This window comes from Sinocyclocheilus rhinocerous, unplaced genomic scaffold (assembly GCF_001515625.1).
Source record: "Sinocyclocheilus rhinocerous isolate Xijiao unplaced genomic scaffold, SAMN03320098_v1.1 scaffold65, whole genome shotgun sequence".
Lineage (NCBI taxonomy): Eukaryota > Metazoa > Chordata > Actinopteri > Cypriniformes > Cyprinidae > Sinocyclocheilus > Sinocyclocheilus rhinocerous.
The window spans coordinates 798595-820410 of record NW_015662000.1 but is presented as its reverse complement, the minus strand read 5'-3'; the positions used below and the strand labels follow the sequence as shown (position 1 = coordinate 820410).

The following is a 21816-nucleotide window of genomic DNA, read 5'->3' as shown; positions in this document are numbered from 1 at the left end:
GTACTTCAGCTTCTCATCAAACTTTCTGTCCAATCAAATGCTCTCTAGAATCCGAATCGCCCGCCCCCTACACTATAAAATAGACGCTGAAGCGCAGCTGAAATCGGTCACTTGTCCACAGAATTACCCAGTAAGAAAAAAGTGTTTTAAAGCTTGTTTTGCAGAACATCACATTTATATATGACATGAGAATAAGGCCTGAAGTTAGGGAGAACATTTTAAGGAAAATATAATTATATTTTCATAATGATTTTTTTTCTTCTCAAACCAGAGAAACGATATCGTTGGAATCACTTTCAAAATGATTTTTTCCCAGCTGATGAACGATAAAAAAATCGACAGCCAATCAGAATCCATCCTGCTGTAACGAGCTCAAGAATTTAAAGCGGCAGACGCATGTGCGCTTAGAATAAACGGATGATATCGTTCGCTGGTGTGGACGCTAATATCGTTATCTTTATAGTTATCGTCCTTGGCTTAACGTTGCGTGCTTCTAAGCATTTCAGGGGACCTTTAAAAATCACTTGAAGTATTTATATGAGAAGTATTCATGATTTAACCCTTTATGCTCTGCTGGAAATCTTTTAGCTAATTTGATGTTCCTGGTCAAAAATGACCAGTTTTTAAAATTGCTTGTCAATCTCTCATTATGCTATGACCATACTATGCTATTACCATATCTTAGTTTCAGTCTTTTTGTCAACTTGTTTTCTTACAAAAAGTAAGCACTTGTACCATGGATGAACAAAGTCAGTTTTAGTCCAATGCGATAACATTAACTAGTATTTTCAAAAATCCTCAGTGTGAGGTTTAACATCAAATTAAATATCGATTATTTTTGGTCGATTTGAATTATCCAAAACAAGTATCAGTCTGGATATTACTTAAGTCATTTTAGCAATGTTTTCTAGTTTTGTGTGTGCTTTCTTCTTTTTTATATATATATATAAATTAAGTTTTTAAATTGTAATTTTTTTTCCAGGATATTTTGGTTCAGGTTTTGCAAATCCTGTTGAAATCAAAGTTGCTGGTAAGTGTTGAGAACTTGTTGCTTATAGGACCCTATAAATGTCTTTCAACATCAGTGCTATTTATATTATATTTGCTCTTTGTGTTAGATTCTCACATTTGAAAGTAATTTGATTACATCTTGATTCAAAATCATGAGCGTGAATCACCAAATTAGACTTGATTAAATTTCAATATTTGCTCTTTGTGTGTGCTTAGTTTCCATGCGATTCCCTTAATTGTTCACATTTCTGTTTAAACATGTTTTTGTGAATAATTTTATATTAATGCAATTTAAAGATTTAGACACCTTGTTTTTTATATGTATTTTTTGTTTTCTTTTTGTAGGTCTTGGAGGATGAGAATGCAAATATTGATGAAATGGATTTCAAGCCTGATACATTAATCAAACTTTTCCTGGGCTACAAGAAGTAAATGCATTTTCTTACTGCTTCATGGTTGATCTCCACAGTATACACTAACAATTGACTATCAACACAGATAACATTTTAAAACAGTGCATAGTAATATTTTCGAATATTATGTTAGGTTCGCATTTTTGTCATCTAGACTGTTCTCTGTCTGCAGTAAGAAGTTACGGGTGAATATCAATGTGCCAATGAAGACAGAGCAGAAACAAGAGCAGGAGACGACACACAAGAACATTGAGGAAGACAGGAAGCTCCTCATACAGGTATTAAAACTAAACTTTAGCAGTCCCTTGAAGTTGAAATAAAATATGCTTTTGAATCTACCTGTTTTGTTGTGTTGTTGTGTGCAGGCAGCTATCGTGAGAATCATGAAGATGAGGAAAGTTTTAAAGCACCAGCAGCTTTTGGCAGAAGTGCTGAACCAACTTTCTTCACGATTCAAACCTCGTGTTCCTGTCATCAAGGTAACCGAACTGCAGCGCTGTGCAATTCTGACTAATGAAATATTTAAATGATTTTTTTCTCTCTTTTTTCAGAAATGCATTGATATTTTGATAGAGAAGGAATACCTGGAACGTGTGGATGGGGAAAAAGACACTTACAGTTACTTGGCTTAACAATGTCCTCTGAAGTTTGACATCCTTAGATATTTGCCTAAAGTTTTGAGGAATATCACCACAGAGCGGACACCGAGGATTCTCTCATAAAGATCTCAAGTCATTGCTGCCGAATAGGACAATGTGACACTGGACTTTTCCCTTTAAACCCAGACTGCTAAAGCGGCCAGTCTTTGTCTTTAAGCCCTTAAGCTGCTCAGGATTGCCATTTACTTTTTAATGTGTAAATACTGGACATTGAACTATACTCATAGTGGGACCCAGAGTCGGGGTTGCATGCTATTGCCTATCATTATGAAAATACAAACCGCTGATTAATTTAATTGTAATTAAGAGTTTTGGAAAACTGACATTTTTTTTTTTTTAAAAGGCTGTTGGTTGCAGACAGAAATACCTATAACTAAGAGGATACATTTCAGCAGCACGCTGAGCATAATCATGTCTGACTGGCTGTTTAGAGTTGCATTATTACCAGCCACGAGAACACCATTTGTATAGTGCAGTTCATTTTATAAATGTCATGAATAAACTTAATTTTTGCTTTTTCAGTGCTAGGTTTTCTCATTTATATATTTGCTCTGAATTTCTAGCTTAAACAGTACAGCAGACAATTACGTTCAATATTTATTTTATCACGTTTAACAAGTCCCTGTAAACAATTGAACAGCACCTTGTAATCGGAGGCATGGAGATGGAGTGGTCAAAAACCCTCAGGAAAGAAAGAGTAGAAACGAGGTTCAGAGACGAAATGTGAATTAAGAGGAGCAAAACAAAAAAGATCAAGCTCCTAAGAAGTAACTCCCTAATATTCACTAGACAAATCACAGCAAATGATAGCCATCAATAAATTATAAAACTTGTTTACACGCATAAAATAAATAGGGGACTTCTGGAGTCAAGCCTGGTATTATTGCTTTGATTTTACAGTATCCCACGTTCAGAAAAAAGTGATTGATTTTTTTTTTTCACGTAACCAGGGACAAAAACAGCACCTTAATCTCTTTACATTTAGTGACGTCTAAAGTTCATAGCTGCAACTGTCTGGATAAACATTACAAAACAATGTACAGTGAGGAATGAAGAGTTACCTGATTCCAATCCATTTAAAAACCTTTGTTCATGCATACAACAATTCGAGTACACCATTTAACATTTTAGGAAAGCTAATTCAAGAAACTATTCAGTGTTCTTTAAACATGTCAAGGCACCGCAATAATATGATACGGAGTCTACCCTCCTTACATAAATCACCAAGTTGTTTTGTTTTTACAACAACAGTGCATTGGCACCGGAAAATGCATTTAACACCTCTGCACCATGGTTCTGGAGAGATTAACATGCAAAGCAGTGACAGTGGCTTTGGTTTCCACAAAGAACAAAACTTAAAACGGTGGGGACTGCATGATATATGTTTTTGCATTACAAACTTACAGCCGGTTTAAATGTGAAATTTGGTCCAAAGGTATAGAGGAAACTGTCAAAATTATTTAAACCAAAAAAAAAATATAACTACAATCCAGATACAAAACAATGGCCCATTATAAAATGGCTCTGTACTAAATCCTCAACTGTAAACATGACAGAATGTTCAAGTTATTATCAGAAAGTGTATCCCAGAGTAAGCCTGATGGTAGAGTAAAAAAACTAAATTTAAAAAAAAAAGGGAAGTCTTCAAAATATCACCGTTAAAAACTTTTCAAATAGATGCCCGTGTCCTATAAAACTATCTAAACTGGAAATGCATGTGGAGAGAGAATTCCTGAAGAGTGTAAGGCATTTGTTGAAGGAGGTAGATGGCTTTATGGAATTTCCATTTCACGTTCAATACCTACGTATTTCAGAGCGTCGGCTTGACTGTATCTAAAAGAGATGTGTAAACATCAGGTTAGATGATTCAAAAGCCCCTCTCAAAGAAAGAAAACACCTCTACACTTTTTTTTTTTTTTTACCTGTAGTCAAAGAACAGTTCCTCTCCAGTCTGTATGGCTCTCTTAGCAAATATGCCAATCCTGTGATCTCCATTAACCATCATCACTGTGAGGACAGACGGGAAGAGACCATGACAACACATTTTACACACGAGATCCTTTTAGTACAAGATTCTGAGTGACTTACCCTTTGCATAGCAGTTGGGGTTCACAGAGTGGTTGGCAAACCTGATCTTGTTTCCTTTCCTAGTTGCATCAACAACAAAATCTGTGGGTGAAAGGTGGGAGGTTGTCAGCTAGTGAGGGGGGCATGTGAACAGCGAACTTTTGCGAGAAAAAGGTTAGTTACCGTTGTTAAGATTGAACAGGAAGCTGCACATGTATTTGTCATACACCTTGCCTCTGCGGTCTGCCTCATCCTGGGAGATGATCTAGCAGGTAAAAATAGAAACACATCACATAAAAAGGTATCATCGTGTAGTCTTGATGTGTTTTTTTGGGGGGGGGTTTTATACATCTCACCTCCCCACAGTACTCGGAGATGAACTCGTTTTTCTGAACAGGCTCTTTGATGAAAATTCCCCATCCGGCCACATCAGACGGAGCCAGTAGCAAGTGCTTAAAAAAAAAAAAAAAAAGAGAAAGAAAAGGTGGCATAAATAAGCAAGAATATTAAATGTTTAGTTTTGCATTTATCTTCATACTGATGTGTGTCAGATTAAAATGTACCTTCTTTGCTCCTCTCTGAATACTACAGTTCTTGCAGGAGACGTTTTTACTGTCCCAGTGTTCAGCCGCCCCACAGGTGAGGCACAGGTCAGGGTCACACTCTCTTACTGCCAGGTAACAGGGACACTGCTTGGTGTTACACTGAGCCTTACAGCGGCAGCCTGGAAACCGGTTCTGACCTGTACAGATAGAAAAATCCAGTTCAAAACAACTCCTGCATCCAGACCTGACCATTTCAAATCTATCACAGCTGTTATAAAAGAAAACGCTTCATATGAATGCAATAACTTCACCTTGGTTATAAAAGTTACATATTAACTACATTCAGTGCTATCATTAAACGCAAGAGGTCTGCGGAAAAACTCTTCTACAAAAATAACTGATATAAAATACAGTATAGGTCAAAATGAAATGCTTTTTATTGCCATCACGTTTAGAGAATAAGAAGTGATTACTCCATCTTCCTCTTTTCAAGAATCTTTAACTGTTTTGGTGTAAACTGGTTGTCACATTGATTTTGCATGCCTGAGCTGCCTGATAGGTGTTGGTCTATGTGTGTGTCTCTATATACACTAGGGATGTCAACGATTTATCGGCGATCAATTAATTGTTAACAAGAGATGTAATCGATTAAAGCTATCGATGGTCGATTAAGAAATTTCATTTTGGGGTTTGTGCTGCTCATGCGCAAAACACATGCAAGTGGCTGTAAGTGGCGGTTACGGTGCTGGATCTTTTGCGAAAGTAATTCACTCATGTACAAATTGATCCGAACTTTAAAAGTACATTCAAATGGAAACAATGCAAAGTCCTTCAACATGGAAATCAACAGAAATTTAATAAGTCTTGTTTTCCTGGATAATTGTTTCATATCGAGCTCTGCGCTTTGACAGGGCTGTGGGACACGAGCAGGACAGAGCCCTGGACAACAAAACCAGTCATAAGGGTCAATTTTTCGAAATTGAATGAATCTGAATAAGCTTTCCATTGATGTATGGTTTGTTAGAATAGGACCATATTTGGCTGAGATACAACTATTTGAAAATCTGGAATCTGAGGGTGCAAAAAAATCGAAATATTGAGAAAATTGCCTTTAAAGTTGTCCAAATGAAGTTCTTAGCAATGCATATTACTAATCAAAAATTAAGTTTTGATATATTTACAGTAGGAAATTTACAAAATATCTTCATGGAACATGATCTTTACTTAATATCCTAATGATTTTTGGCATAAAAGAAAAATCTATAATTTTGACCCATACAATGTATTTTTGGCTATTGCTACAAATATACCTGTGCTACTTATGACTGGTTTTGTGGTCCAATCACATATAATTCCTACTTGTTAATTCGTTCCTGCGACTTGTTAATTTGTGGCCATGGTCTATGTTTCCTTAATTGCTTTCCTAGATAACCCACAATTTAGCTAAAATGAGAGAATTAATTAATGAGTAGAGCTGCCCCCTAATAGTAGACTAATCGTTAGTCGACCAAAACGGTCTTGGTCAACCAAAATGTTATTAGGTCGCAGAAGGAAAAAAAAAAAATCCCCAGGCGAAGTCACGCAGTCTGTGACTAACAGATCATTAACGGCTAGTCTATGGTTAATACAGTACATCGGGCAGGACATCCAAACGCTCGCCTATCATTCATCGACCTCAAATATGGCTTATTATCTGAAATATGTAAGTATTAGCAACTTTACATGGCCACTCAATCTAATGTTAACCTAAAGAAATGCGCGCTGTTCAAGTGACTGTGTGGAGTGTAGAAGCTGAAGACTCACTGCAGGACAAATACTCCCTCATTTTTGGTCATACAGATAAGAGTAATACATCTTTCAAATCTGTAAAGACTCTACATTTATTTGTGTGCACTCACAATACCGCGCTTTTGTAAAATAATAAAAGCAAACGTGATGCACTTTCTGCCGTCTTGGTCTCTGTGATCTGGAGCATGAAACTCCGTGTATATCTTTGCCTTACAGACACTAGACATTTCACTCTCTATAGATATATTTTTACTTTCAAATGAACCAATTCAAATTTAAAACAAACATTCTCAGATTATGTAATCCGAATGAAACATGCATACAGGCGCATCCACTACTGCGGAGATGACGAGTCAGTGTCGCCGGCTTCATCTCTTAAACCCAAAACCATCAAAGCACGAGTTTATCAAATTATTCAAATGTTAATGCAGCCTCCTTACTGTTTTTCCCTGACACATTCATAATCATTACTTCTGTCGGTGCGCTGTGGCAAGCTTTATGCGTGTACATGACCTCTTATTAGGCTATGTAGGCAATTAAAGGCTCATTATGATTTAAATGGTTTATTAATAAACGTGCGATTAGTTGACTAATGCTTTAAATGAACGACTACTGGTCGACCAGAAAAATCCTTAGCCGAGGGCAGCCCTATTAATGAGTAGGAACGAATTCTTAATTCATAGCCACAAAATCTTTCATTTCGCCCCCAACGTTTACCACAGTGAGAGATGCGAAAACAGGGATTAAAAATGAATGACAAGAAAATAAACCTGTGAAATTAGCAGGTGAGACAGTGAGGATTTGGGAAAAGAAACAATATTATTAAATTCCTGGAAGTTCATGACCAACACGCAAAACAGAACAAAGCCGCGTATAGGCTCGAACAGCAGGAATCCAAAAGCATGGTCATTGGTCACGATGTAACATTTGCCTGCTTACCAATTATTTCTCTTATAAACTAAGCTTTGTATCTCACTTGTGTCACAATACTAAAATTTTTCATGTGAGCAACAGTGTGTTTTGCCGTAGCACCTACGATGGAAGCGGTACACTGACCGCGTGGCACAACCCCACACGCCATAGTCAGGTTTGGGATCATTTTATTTTAAATGCCGATGTCAATTGCAAACATTGTGATTGTGTTTTAAAATACAACAACGAGTACCAAGAAACCATTTTAAAAGGCACATTCAGTCTCTGTGACAGGATATGAAACAAAGTAAAACGATCCCAAACGTAACTACGGCGCACTCTCTTAATTTTATCAAATGATCATAATCACATCCATTCATTTTACAATCCTGCTACTAGCCTTTTATTTAGACTAAAAACCCCTTTCATTCGGGTGAGGAAACTGGCGTTTTGAGTGGACATCTTGTAATGCCAGTTACTATCTGCCACTGCAATAAACGCATTTTGCAGTATTAAGGTTAAAGATTAATTGATCGTTAATTTAAATGATGATCGATCATGGGAATGATCGAAAATTGACATCCCTAATATACACTCACATTCCGAGCTACACTGGCAGAACTTCTCACAGAAGTTTTGGGCAGTGACACAAGGGCAAGAACTGTCACACGGCTGGCGCGGGTGGTCACATGGCTGGTAATTGTACACATGATTGGAGGAGCCATCTGCAAGCAGAAATTTCACATATAATGAACATTTATACTTGCATTTTACTCAACTTTCACAATAGTGAAATATATTGCTATCTAAAAGTACGAGCTAGAATCTAACTTGAAAGACACAAACCTTTCTTTAGTTGAATTTTCCGACAATGAGTGGCCCACAATCTAGAAGAACCCAAGCAAGCACAACAGGGTAATACGTGATTAAAATGCACCAATCATAATAGTTTGATTATTTTAATTTAATATGATTAGATCAATGAAAGTGACAAAAAAAGTAAAGGTAGCCAGACTCTAATAAATATCACTTTTAACACACACCTGTGTTTCCTCTTCTTCTTCCTTTGAGGAGTGTTTTCATCCACCTCAGGTGCACGTGCAATGATGCTAGATTCTCTTACCCTGAATTCATAAACCTGCCAAAGCCCAAAACAAGAAAAACTCCTAAAACATGAATCCATTTCAGTGTTTGTTTTATTGCTGTTTGTGGCAACTTGCAATTACCAGATCCTCAAAAATAATTCCACAGCAGTTATGCATAGTTGTCTAGCATTAAACTATTAATAAACACTGCGATATGTAATGTGATTGCATAAACCCATCTTCTCAGGTGTGTGTACCTGTCTGCAGGTCTTTGTGCCGATGAGTCTGGCGATAGCGCAGAAGTTGTCATAGTAAGTGCCGATGAGCACTCTGAAGAGAGAGGCCTCAGCGCCGCTCCAGTCCACATTCTCAGGAGGCTCTGAGCTCAACTTCAGCTTCACTGGAGTCTGACAGCGGGAGTTCGCCTCTGTACAAAAAAATAAATAAACAAATGAATTATTATTAAATGGAAATAAAATCTAAAACAGCAGGAAAACTGAAACAAGCAAATACATTTTCATGACTCCAAAACACTAATAAACAATCAATTGTGACATTACTATATTACTTTTTTATTAATATGATTTTCATGGTTGACAGCACCCAATCAAATATTACACTTAGGACTGTCACGATTATGAAATTTGGCTGACGATTAATTGTCTAAAAAATAGTCACGGTTATTGCGATTAATTGTCTGTTTTAGGGCTTTGGCGATTATGACAATTATGCTGATTATCACGACTAATTGTCTGTTTTTTTTATGGCTTTCATTATATAATTGTGATTAAATTAAGGGTTCATTAAATAATTATTATGTCATCTTTTAATCTTTTTTGAGTTATTATTTTGCAGTGTAAGATTACATAGAGTACTCCAAATTCTAAGAATTGGCCAATACCGATCCAACACTAGCGCTATTTTTTTTTTTCTACAGCACAATAGAATATCAATACTGTGTTTGTGGAACTAATCGTCACTCTTTTTTAAACCCTTTGTTAAACACAATCCACTAAATACTCACTTCCTCATTACAGAGAAAAACTACATTTGAATAAAAATATATAAGCTATGAAATTAAACTAGCTGACTGTATAATTTAGCAGCAAAAACAATATCTTGGAAAAAAATCTTTGGTGCACATAATACAATTTAAACATATTTATTCTGTTAACTATTTGTATTCTTACAAAAAAAATACATTAATGAAAAATAAGATAGAAATCATGAAAAAAATAAAAGCTTCTAATAATCTTTCTGTGTGCAAAACTTTGATAATGTGAAACACTTCAAACAGAGCAGCACAAAGCTCTTATGCACATCCAGGGTGCAGAATGGTGCACTTGAAGCAACATGGAGTCGCAGCGCTTATGCACACCTAGGGTGCAGAATGATGTGCTTGAAGCAACATCTGCACTCCACACAGTACAAACAAAGAGAAGAGAAATGAGAGAGCAATGAACTCCAGCAAAATGTCATTTTATGCGAATCCCCAGACCTTTATCTACACATCAAGTATTATAATGGGAATATATCATCTTGGAGAGAGAGTTTTACCGCGCTGACTGACATAACTGAACGTGATGTGCTGTTTGAATGCTGAGCGGAGAATGACTGACAGCTGCAGCAGAAGGAAGATCAATTTCTGTAAACTTAAATTTAACAATGTAAATACAGTTCTGTTCCTCACATTAAGATATGGAATGGCTTCAGATGATATAGGCTATACAGTGCATGAAAAGTCTGAAAAAATCAACTGGTGATCTTCTGTTTCTTTTGGTTTATGACTCCCCCTTGTGCCGTATAAAAAGCACAATAATCTTTTATCGGTTAGATAAAATAATCGCGATTATACGGTTATTTAATTATCGCGACAGGCCTAATTACACTGATATGATATATTTTTATAGACCCTCAATCTCACCTGAGGAGCTGGTGGTCTCATCCTTTTTGTCGTCATCATCTTTATCGTTGCAGTCTGTTCCATCTGCCCCTCCCTCTCGGTCACTGTCTGTGTCTTTAGTCTCATTGTTAACTGTTGGGGTGCTGGGTCTGCTGTTGGGGAGTCTTCCTCTGCGTCTGCCCACTATGCGCTTAGAAGGGGTCTTGGCACGCTCCGCAACCACACCTGCTGGGTATTCCCTAACCATGCCATCCTGAAGAGATACGTATGCCAGGGTTAATCAGAGTGAAAGTCAGAATTAAGCAGCACTTCAAATGTGTAAAACCTGTGATGCAAACACTTTCACACAGAAATCATAACTGCACTTGCAGTTTTGTGCCATCTCAAACCACACAAACATATCAAGCCTTCAGGATTAACAATATCTTTCATTTTAGAAGGAGTGGAGAAATGCACTTGCCTGAACCATATACATGTAACAATAAATGCCACATGGTTTGCTGTCCAACAGATTCTCCATATTTTTACGCTTGTATGTGTTTGGAGTTGCATGGAAAGCTGTAAATCAAAAGAGGAATGCATTTATAGAAATGCAATCTTAAATGGTTGGATATTATTGTTAAAGGACAGCATTTTGAGGAATAATTGCTTACGGTGAAGAAAACAGTCGTATTTGAAGCAACGCCTGCAGAAGAGTGTATGGAAGGAGTGCAGACTCTGCTCTCTTTGCACTGATTTAGCATTTGGTCCATCGATGTTTGGGGTGCATTCAGGAGGAAGAGCCCCTGGAAGCTGCTGCTCAGTAAGTTCTTTATATCTGCAAAAAGACAACATTTATCAAAACATAATCACCACCCATCAAATTTCAACGCAAATGGAAGCTTCACATTATTTTCCATTTAAGTTTATCAGAACCATTGAAAGTTCTTATTCAGGGGAGTTGATATCTAACATACTTTTCTTTGAGTTCTTCAGTTGAACCTTTATCAGGAAACATGGAAGAAATGGCTTCAAAGATTTTATCAGAGGGAAACTTCTTTGATCTGTCATTGTTGTGACCTGTTGCATACAATAAGAAAGCACAGAAACTGTATAAGACAAAATAAGAGACTTTAAAACACATGCAGCATGTAATAAAATTCTATTGTCTATTTCTATTGTCAGCACTAAAGGGCATGTGATTTGTTTGAAAAAAAAAAAAAACTATATTGCACTGGACAAGGAAAACATCTGATGTCCCAAAATACATATAAACACAACAGTCCTGACATATGTAACACTGCTGTAAATCTTTGGAATTTGGTTAAAGAAAAAAATAATAATAATAATCAACTGTAATATATTTTAACCTGCTCACAATCTGTATCAAAACTAGATCTGTTTTTACATACTTTACGCTAAAAAATAATTTAATTTCTATTACTTTCAGAATTGAACTGGTCCTTGTGAGAGTCTTCAGCGTCATCTTTTCCATCACAGAGGTCCATCTTCTCAAACTTGCAATCATGCTGATCCTCCTCTTCATCATCTTCCTCCTCATCACTGTACTGATTGAGTGCGCTCACTAGCTCCACAAAGATCTCATCATTTATGAAACCACACTCTACACACAAAACAAAACATAGGAAAAGAAATCAATACCCTTTTCAAGAGAACCTGCAGTCTATAGGGCTTTTTGCAGCTGCGGATATGTTAGCTTAAATGTGAATCAATTCTTAAAGGGTTAGTTCACTACCGCGTGCGTCACTTCTGAACGGCGCATGCGCAAAGCCGACCTCATACGTCATCCGCCCGGAGCTGCTTCAATGTACAACTGTTGGCGCTAGCTACATTAAAGTGATTATTACATTTTGAACATATATATTTTTCTTACAAAAACGCATCGATTCACTACAGGAGGCCTTTGTTTACCCCCCAGAGCCGTGTGAGACACTTTTTTTTTATGGATAGGCGCTTTTTATTTAACTTCTTTTGGACTGATGCATGCAACACCCGCTGAGTGGCATTAAACAGCTTGAAAGACCAAAGACAATTTTTAATATAACTCCCAACTGGATTCGTCTGAAAGAAAAAAGTCATATACACCTAGGATGACTTGAGGGCGAGTAATTTATGGGCTAATTTTCATTTTTGGGTGAACTAACCCTTTAAAGGGATATTTCACCCAAAAAATTTTAACTGTCATTATTTGTAATACCAAGCCTGTGTGCTCTTATATTCAGTAGAGTATGAAAAAGAATACATTTTAAATCGTCTCCCAATTTGTATTTCTTTAAAAGACCAACTAGATCAAATCTTATAAATCAGGAAAAAAATGAATTCCTGACCTCTATCTCCATGAACTTTTCCATCATAATTTTTAATAAGCTCTTCAATGAAGGTGCCATCTTGATCAAGGATTTCATCACCCATGTAAGGGATGTTGTGCAATATGGTCTCATCTTCAACCTAAAAATTTAGGTTGATTAAAAACCAAGATTAAAAGTGTGTTTTTTGACTTTTGCAAATATATATAAAAAAAATTGGTTTTACCATGAAGTTTTGCTGGAGTGGAGACCAAGAGTACATGACAGGCACAGAGGCCACAGCATTCAGTGTTTTGAGAGGAATGACTTGTCTGGAGAACTCAGAGAAGCCACTGTCAACAGTGCACTGCAAAATATTTCAGTCGTGTCAGATAGAAGTCTATAAACTAAGATATTTATAGGATAATGAGCATTTACTCTAAACGCCACAAGCACCAAAAACACTGCATTTAATAATAAAACACTAATACACATTTCCAAAAAGCAAACAGAAATGAGATCGAGATAAAGATAATCAATTAAATTGAGGAAAATTACAAAAGCATGGATGGCATTAAACATGCACTTTAGGAGAATCTGAATTAGGGGATTTGTTCTAACCTCTCTAGTCCCTCGCAAGGAGCTCACAGGTGTCATAATATGAACAGGCTGTATCCGTCTCAGTTTCCATTCCTGGTTCAATATATCTGTACGCTCCAATATCTTCTGTCTGTTGGAGCTGAACATGCTCTGTACATTAAGAAAACACATTTCAACGTGAGACTATCCTATAGACAGGCAGGCAACATGGTTATTCTCATGACTTTTTATAATTTGTGGAAAGGAAACAGTGTTATACATAACAGTGCATTTGCACTGTCCATATCACGTGACACCTAAAAGCCTGACCAACACCAAACTCTATACGAGCAGCTTAATGTCTGCTGTATTAGCCCATGGATCACCTTGACCTCGTCTGCCCTCCTGAAACGTTTGAGCTGCCGCAGTCGCATGTACTCAGACTTCACTCTCCTCTTCCAGCAAACAGGACCCTTCTCCGATTTCCTCCCAGTCAATACCATGGCTTCCCTATACACATACAGTATATGGCTTTAGTCTTCATTATAGACTATAGAAACATACAACATGGAGGTTAAGTGGTTTTGTTTTGTTTTTCCTTTTGGATAAAACAGTTTTATCCAAAAACTATATTAGGGTTGTGCCGACGATAGTTGAAGATCTATTTTTTAGGGTTTCTGCAGGTTTTATGAAGGTAAACTTGAGACTTTTTAAGACCTTTTCAAACCAAGTAAAGAACATGGAAGTACCTTTTACTGTACCTACTGATTAAACTAACTGCAAAAAAAGTGATTCTTCCTGAGTATTTTTGTCTTATTTTTTGTGCAGATTTCAAATGAAGATTTCTCAACAAATTCTTCCCAGCAGAAATTATATAGGCCTAAAATATGCTGAACCAAAACATGTAGAGTTCTGTACTCTAACCATATATCAGTCGTATTATTTATTAGTGACTCCTCATTTAGTTCTCCTCATTTTAAACTTAACTGAAAAATTCCTGAGAGCCCCTTTAAGTCTTCTGAGCTATGAAAGAGCAACAATACTTTCCTCTGGGAACCACTAGAGTGTAAAAGCCAACTCAATTGCTGTAGAGATTATCTAACATGCTGCGACTACGTAGGCTGAATATGTAACCGAGTAGCTGAGACGGTGCGAGACAGTGACAAAGTGTCACTTGTAAGTTCACAGGTTTCCCCTCCTACAAGTTCTCCCAGTCATCTCAGCAACACCACAAACTCACATACTCAATCTAAATGTAGTAACATGAGAAAACTGAACAATTAAGAGGCAGAGGAAAATTAATGTCCCCTTTTTATCCACGAATAAACAGCAATTGGGTGTAGTTCTGCAATTGCATTAGGTACACTTTTATTCCCAAATCTGGGATTTATGTTATCCCTGGTGTATATGTGACAGGTGTATGAGCTCATTGGCGCCCCTGCTGGACTAACACACACATTGAAGCGACGTCTAACTGAAAACTGAAACAAAACCTTATAACAGTTTTAATCGTGTTTACTCACACAACTTCACAAAATCAGCAAGTCTTGTAATGACAATTAAGAAATAAACACTGAAGAACTAACAAAAGGCTGACAACTTAGATGCTAAAAAGATTCATCCAAAAATGAAAACTTATAATTTACTCAATCTCATGGTTCTCTAAACCTGACTTTTTTCTTCTGACACATAGATAGATGTTAAGCAGAATGTCAGTCACTGTTCACTTGCAATGCATCTTTTTTCTAATACAATGAAAGTGAATGATGACTGAGATATGACTGATTTCTTTCATCCCCTTTGTTTCCTTTCACGGAAGAAAGTAAGTCATAGAGGTTTGGAACAACGTGAGGGCTTGTAAATGACCGATTTATCGTTTTTTGTTGAATTATCCTTTAAACTTCGTTATGGTTTAACAGTAGGGTAGAACATAATCCATGTGACTAGTAAACTGTCTATAATTTAACATGACTGCTGTCTTTGCAGTGTTTCAATTTAAAGTTAGTCGCTAACTGGTTAGCTGGGCTGTCTTAACCAGAAAGTAAATGTGGTTTTACTAAAACACTCAGACAACTGTCTCTTTAGTGTCTTCTTCTAGTGCCTACCTGAAGGAGGAGACCTGTCCACATCCAAACAAACGACGTTTCTGTCAGTGCCGTCCCTAAGTGAAGATGATCGGTTAAGTGAGCTAGCTAACTCAGCTAGCTCGCGGTAGAGGGTCCCTTCACCTCCGCGCGTCCGCGCTACCAATACCGGCGAGCCTCGATAAACAAAAGACAGGCGCTTAATTCGTCTTTAGTTCTACAAGTATCTGTTTGGCCAGCCGTCTTTCTCTGTCTTAACTGCGGCAGACTGTAAGCGAATTGAAATAAATTTGAAATGTATGTAAATGTGTAATATTTCCGTTTCTGTAAGTATTCAAACCCGCTCAGTCTGTCGTTTATACTCAGAATTCGCCGCCCACCTCGCGCACTGCAGAACCAACGAGCGCCAAAGAGATCAGCCAATCAGAACAAGCCATGTTCGAGCTGCTCAATGTTGCGAATTTTGATTGGATAGATCCTATCGAGGACTGGGCGAATCGGATGCGTGACTGCAGTGGGGGACATGTGAAGAAGTTCTCTTTGTTCTTGATTTTGAACGAATACAGTTTTGCAAAACTGTAAAACCGGCGCGCAGTATGCTATTAGTAGTCTTTGGGTTTCTATCATTGCCGTGAATTATGTCAGCGAAGAACAGCAGCTGTGAATGTGTTGGCGATACAGTATAATGCAAAGATTTAAGCTCTTGCTACTTTCTTTTAGTACAGACAGAAGGAAAAAACATGCTGCAGTTGTGGTAATTACTGGGAGAAAACAGTTCCACACGGCCAGTAAGTCGATACAGTCAACATGTCATTCTATTTTCTCATTGAACTGAGGGACTTCCTGTGGACTGTTTGGACTGGACTTGGGTCACCCGGTTCATTAAGTACCACCCACTTAATGCCATCTGCGTACAATCGGTCGCAAATATGATGATTTTGCATATCACCACTGCAACCCAGGCCATCTGACACGGCGGCGACGCCGCTTGTTGTTTAGTCTTTTTTTCAAGTGTGAGACCTAAAATATCTTTCTTCGTTGTGAGTTTTTGACCTTTTCTACCATGTAATTCACTATGGCAGATTTTAACACAACAAGAACGTACCATTTTAAATCAAATAAAAAACACAATTCTCCAACTACAGAACACCTCGGCTTTGATACCCTACAAATGGCGGAGATACCCAAAATGCAATTCGATTCTCGTGAGTGTGACGTCACCTGACAAACACCGATAGTTGTGGGCAATCCGAATCATTTCCGCGAGTTCGAAAAATGATTCAGAGACTCCTACGTCATCACGTCCCCGACCTCACAGCATGGCAGTTGTATCTAAAAACGTCCCAAAAATCCATAAATAGTCACATATTGCTGCTTTAAAAGTTAACGTTCAAATAAAACGCTATAAATAATTTTTTTATTCGTATATGTATTGATAAATCCGTCACGTATTTCCCGCACGTTTTACTGTTAAATTAAACGTACACTAATAAAGTAGCCTACTTTTAGCCTCATTTTTGAAATCATCGGATCAATCTAAAAGTACTCTCAGCTTATCGATTTTAGGCTCATTATTTGTTCTTCGTTTGGTTATTGGCTCGGACAGATTCAATCCGAATCGTGAACCATTGGAACGATTCAGTGAAGTCTAAACACTATTCAGATTTTATTCAGGTTTTCTTTGAAAAATTATTGCAATGCATTTTAAAAATCTGTAATAAAGGTTGATTTAAAGAATCAGCTTGTAACACTCCAAAGAGAAAGGAAAACTTGAAATCGCATCGTATGACCCCTTTAAAATAGATGTGATTTAATTTAAATTTAACTTCATTTAAAGTAGATGTGATTTTAAGCCAAGCTGCCTGTTCAGTCCCGACATACCGTTTCAGGGTCCAAATCTCTACTCCATTTGAAGTGAGAATACAAATTTAACAGTTGCTTATGAGCATTATTAATTTACAGGATACCTTTTAGCTAAGCTTTTAAAAACTCACAATGTACACTAGTCTCCAGGCTCACGGTGTCCCGAACACCAATATTTTAACAATTCTTAAAGTATGAATAACTGTCTGGCCAACTGAGATGAGATAAAGGTCAGGATTGTTATGTTTTAGTAGTACTACAGCACACCGCGAGTTTATATATCAGAACTGTTTTTTGTTTGTTTTTGGGTTCTGAAGGAGAGTTTGGACCTGAAAACTGTGATGTATAATGAAGTAAACAGGAACTTATTTATGACAACCACTCCATTTGTGTTTTTCATTCTTTTATTTAAAAGACTTGGGAGAAATAAACCTAATAAACAGTGCTTGGTTTGGAATGAAAATACTGAATGTTTTGATCGCAGAAACAAAAGAAAGTACAAAAACAATTCAAAACATTCTCTTATCTGAAGGTCACCAAGCCCTCCAGAATATTTCCATTCTCAGGGAACTGCATTTATATAAAGTTCATGGTTTTTCTAAATCTCTTAGAGCTCATCTTTTTGCTGTGATAATTTTGTGGCATGTTTTTCCACAAATTTGCTTAATTCCTCCACGTCCCTTTTGCCGCCTTCAAATTTGACTGGGTTCTGCTTGTTGCTGCTGGGAGCAAAGTAGATTGTAGGGAAACCTTCTACTTTATAACTGTCATGAGGCACATCATTAGCAGAGGCATCCATTTTGGCAATGACAAGATTCTTCTCATTCTTGTATTTCTTTCCGAGAGCTGTATAATCTGGCTCCAGCTTTTTACAGTGGCCACACCATGGTGCATAAAACTCGATAAGGACATCTTTCTTTGTATCCATCACAATGTCATCAAAAGTCTTGCCCACCACAACCTTCACTGGTCCTTTGTTGCTCTTGGGAATAGGCTGAGACTTTACAATAGGTTTCAGCTTACCTGTCAGATAAGAAAAGGATGAAGTCACTGATTTTAATGTAATGTAGTGACAAAAGCAGTGCTCTCTCTAAGCATTTGCATTCTTAGAAGAACATTTACCACACTGGCTTAAACTCAATGTAACAATCACTTCTGATTAAGAAGTATTAAGAGAAATCATGTACATTTTCATGAAGAATACGTAACATGCATAACACACCAATACCTTACCTTTTTTGAAGGCCATGACAAAGCTTCGGAGCACATCCGAGTCAAACTCCTCTGGCTCCATGGCATATTTTTTCCCTTCCTCACCGAGAATGCCAACATTCACCTCCTCCCCGCTTTCACTGAGTCCAAGACTCTTCAATTCATCAGCATAGTCTTCCTCATCCGCTATAGCAAATGTGTACTCTGGGAAGTCCTTTGCTACTTCAAGCACTTTGCTCCTCCAAAACTGTGTGGCTGGGTAGAAATGATAACAAATTGTGTCAGTAGTGAACAAAAGCATTTGCATCGTGAGCTACAGGCATTATCTTAATTCCTTTTAGAGTTTCAAAGCGCTACAACAGCCACGGCTTAGACACATACCAACTCTGTAATCAAAACTGAAGTCTACTCCATAATAAACAACCACAAGAGGTCGTGTGGTGTGTCTCTTTGCATCGTTGCTCTGCTTTCTGTGCCCAACCAAAGGTAGAATGTGTTTCTTGAAAAATTCCTGAACTTCTGAAGCAGGTGTGGAGTCCTTTAGAAAAAAACAAAGAAAATTGTTCAGTTTCAAAAGCGTCTAAATGTTTGTTCACAAAAATTTGAGTTATCTAAACTATGTTAAACTACTATGTGAGCAGTGCTTCATACCACTTCACTATTGACACTGGACCTTTTTTGACCGCAAAAGTTTGCCAAAATTTATCTGATGTTACCACACCTTAACAACAGTGTCATGCTTGGTTTGCAAAGATCTCACACAAACAATAAAGATTCAGAACTTACTTTAATTGTTAGTGAATGAGATGCTGGCTCATATTTAGACCTAAACTTCTCTGGCTGGAGCATGACTGCTTGTCCAGGTGAAGCCTTGAGGAATTTTGCGACTTCATTATTGAACGTATGCATAAATCTGTAGTCTTCTCTTAGAGAATTACCTGCAGGAAAAGAGAACAAGTTGTTAGATAAATAAAATGAAAAGTTCAGATCTAATGCATTTGAGAAGGACTTCCAGACAGCATAATACACACATGCTTCTTGATAGATCTCATATGCTGCATCTTCTTCACTGGAGAAAACACCTACAATCACAGAATCATCACCATCTCTGACGAGCTCCTGAACCTGTTTTAGAGTCTGCACCTGCTTTGATGGAGGACCAGCCTGGTCTGACATGTAATCAACAATACCTAGAGGAAAAAGAATGAAGAGATTGTCATTACGCCTCCAAATCAATCAGTCGCCAAGACAATGGGTGATGGACCTACCAAACTTTTCACGTGGTCCATTGTAGTCGAAAGCCTTGCCCTTTCTGAAGATTTTAAGAGTTGGGTAACCAGAAACACCAAACCGCGTTGTTAAATCACTCTCTGCAGTGGCATCAACTTTAGCCAGTGGAATTGGAGGTGTGCGATTGCGGAGCTCTTTAGCAGCCTTCTCATACTCAGGTGCAAGTGTCTTACAGTGGCCACACCTGTTTGAATTAAAACACATGACTCTCCAAAAGACACACTGATGCTTCAGAAAGAATGCAAAGATGTAACATCATGAGTTAATAAATAAGCTGCACAGGAATCTAAATATACAAACCAGGGTGCATAGAACTCCACCAGAATAATGTCTGCATTGTTCACCACATCATCAAAATTATCCTTAGTCAAGACTAGGGTGGCCTCCGGAGGAGGTTTCCAGTCTGGTTGGGCAACTTCTTTAACTCGTTCCACAATGGCTGAAAAAATGAAAGTTAAAACCATGCTTGATCAACAACGTACGCGGAAGGAAACTCATGAGCACTTGTCAAATTCACAGCAATCTGATGGAAGGAAAAAAATTATAACGGCATTTAAATGAATTTTAAGTGAACTCACCACGCTCACTTCGATCCCCGTCATAGTCCACCGGCTCCCCCTTTTTAAGTATTTTGATGGTGGGATATCCAGAAACTTCAAATCTACTTCCCAGTGCACTAGCCTTAGTGGCATCAACCTTTGCCACAGGAATCGGTGGGTCATTCTCCTTTAGCGTCTGAGCGATCTTCTCATACTCAGGAGCAAACTGTTTGCAGTGGCCACACCTGAAAAAGTGTAATATTTGCATGAGCAAGATCTCTGACAGTCAATGACGTGTCTCCTACGGATGTAGAGCAAAGAAGCCTTACCATGGTGCGTAGAACTCCACCAGTACTGTGTCTTTGCCCTCTATGAAGGTATCAAAGTTTTCATCTGTCAGGACCAGCACCCCATTCTCCTCCTTTACTTCAGTGTCATCTGCATCATCATCGTCATCCTCATCATCATCTTCCTCTCCAATATCTTCTGCTGAATCTAAAATGTTATGGTTAACAAATATGAAATGCATCAAGCTAAATCAGCTCCTGTTTTCTTGATACTTGTTTTATATTAATAGGTCTTTGTTGTAGTGCAACAAAAACATCTCCATGGTCTCTACAACACTGTCTAACATGCAGTGTTGCCATAAACAAGAATGCATCAAGCTAGCTAGCAATGCAACGGGTCTGAATATCCCAAAACAAACAAGCATGTTAGATATCAACAACCTGCAATAGATATATTACCATCTTTGGCATCTTCTTCGCATCGGCTTGGCAATATGAAGTGTGTCACTCCAAGCAGCACAATCAATAGAAGGGTTATCTTCTTCATGATCTGTAATATTCACGCCTCCTTTAGTTAATGGATTAAACCGAGACGCATACACTGCTACCGGTAATCAAATTAAAAAATACTGTGATAGTTATAACGTTTGCATTAAATGCTTTGACTCAGCTCATTACAAGTCACGCATTCTTCTCTAAATGCTTTTTTCTTACTTCGCTTCCCAATCCCCACTCCTTTACTCGAACTTGACTGACTTGCCACGCTCTGATTGGCTGGTAGAGCAAGGACTCGGCCAATCATCGGTCGCCACTCAAGTCCGCAGTTCATGCACGTTCAAAACCGCAATTGGGTGGTCTGTCGTGGGCTGCAAGCTGATTGGTCGATTAGTGAAAGCGATAAGACGAGTCTGACGAGTTACAGGAAGTGTAACTAGGAGCAAGTTATTGCTTTTACGATTTAAGTTTTTTAGTTGTTAATAGGTTAAGATATGAAATTCACACGTACCTGCATTATGACAGCATGGGTGAAGTAGCACAGTAAATGAGAAAAAGCTGTAGATATATAAAAGTCTTATTTATTAAAATTGGTTTTTGGCAAAGGAATGTTTAATTTTTAATTGCAAAATAACAGAAGGGGCCACCCTCATAAATTTTCACACAAACGCAAATAATACCCCAAATGTGAATTTTGAAATTGCTATATTTAAAAAAAAAACTGTCCAATTTGTCAAGCATGTTAAGACATGTCCTCTTAATATTTTAGCAACTTCATGCAAATCAAATATCACTTTTG

The 21816-nt window shown here is 37.7% G+C and overlaps 3 protein-coding genes across 4 annotated transcripts in view; 1 reads left to right on the top strand and 2 right to left on the bottom strand.

Moving 5' to 3' along the window:
* The window catches only part of LOC107727219 (cullin-1-like), a 14855-nt gene extending 12255 nt beyond the window's left edge, over window positions 1–2600 (top strand). The window contains exons 18-22 of the mRNA XM_016537009.1: window positions 983–1030; window positions 1357–1439; window positions 1597–1702; window positions 1790–1903; window positions 1976–2600. Of these exons, the coding sequence (XP_016392495.1) occupies window positions 983–1030; window positions 1357–1439; window positions 1597–1702; window positions 1790–1903; window positions 1976–2056 (432 nt within the window). The 3' untranslated portion in view covers window positions 2057–2600. The remainder of the gene's footprint in view (window positions 1–982; window positions 1031–1356; window positions 1440–1596; window positions 1703–1789; window positions 1904–1975) is intronic.
* Window positions 2601–2655: 55 nt separating this feature from the next.
* Window positions 2656–15727, bottom strand: ezh2 (enhancer of zeste 2 polycomb repressive complex 2 subunit). 2 transcript variants are annotated; one of them, XM_016537010.1, is made up of 20 exons: window positions 15353–15727; window positions 13634–13757; window positions 13290–13418; window positions 12916–13035; window positions 12711–12831; window positions 11807–11986; window positions 11340–11442; window positions 11037–11200; window positions 10844–10941; window positions 10405–10636; window positions 8738–8907; window positions 8439–8533; window positions 8242–8282; window positions 7995–8120; window positions 4714–4892; window positions 4507–4602; window positions 4334–4415; window positions 4172–4252; window positions 4006–4090; window positions 2656–3916 (listed from the first exon to the last, which is right to left on the bottom strand). In XM_016537010.1, the coding sequence occupies exons 2-20, from the start codon at window positions 13748–13750 to the stop codon at window positions 3856–3858; spliced, it is 2280 nt and encodes a 759-aa protein (XP_016392496.1). In that variant the 5' UTR covers window positions 13751–13757; window positions 15353–15727; the 3' UTR covers window positions 2656–3855. The 2 variants fall into 2 exon arrangements, with proteins under 2 accessions (XP_016392496.1, XP_016392498.1); XM_016537012.1 differs by having other exon boundaries at window positions 13640–13757.
* A 1860-nt stretch (window positions 15728–17587) lies between these two features.
* pdia4 (protein disulfide isomerase family A, member 4) lies at window positions 17588–21320 on the bottom strand. The gene is made up of 11 exons (XM_016537029.1): window positions 21237–21320; window positions 20982–21072; window positions 20565–20730; window positions 20275–20480; window positions 19997–20135; window positions 19675–19880; window positions 19438–19596; window positions 19193–19344; window positions 18788–18944; window positions 18428–18661; window positions 17588–18217 (listed from the first exon to the last, which is right to left on the bottom strand). Exons 2-11 carry the CDS (start codon window positions 21067–21069, stop codon window positions 17802–17804), a joined length of 1923 nt encoding a protein of 640 aa, XP_016392515.1. The 5' UTR covers window positions 21070–21072; window positions 21237–21320; the 3' UTR covers window positions 17588–17801.
* Between the last annotated feature and the right edge of the window lie 496 nt (window positions 21321–21816).

Bases quoted from the DNA above. Each gene is read 5' to 3' on its own strand.
- ezh2 (XM_016537010.1), bottom strand. From the start codon at position 13,750: ATGGTATTGACTGGGAGGAAATCGGAGAAGGGTCCTGTTTGCTGGAAG. The intron at 11,987-12,710 runs GTCAGGAATTCA...TTTTGTGTGTAG, and splicing joins AAAAGTTCATGGAGATAGAG to AGTGTGGTTTCATAAATGAT. The intron at 11,443-11,806 runs GTAATAGAAATT...TGTATGCAACAG, and splicing joins GGACCAGTTCAATTCTGAAA to GTCACAACAATGACAGATCA.
- pdia4 (XM_016537029.1), bottom strand. From the start codon at position 21,069: ATGAAGAAGATAACCCTTCTATTGATTGTGCTGCTTGGAGTGACACAC. The intron at 20,731-20,981 runs GTAATATATCTA...ATAACATTTTAG, and splicing joins CGAAGAAGATGCCAAAGATG to ATTCAGCAGAAGATATTGGA. The intron at 18,945-19,192 runs GTAAGTTCTGAA...TTTTTTCTAAAG, and splicing joins CTCATTCACTAACAATTAAA to GACTCCACACCTGCTTCAGA.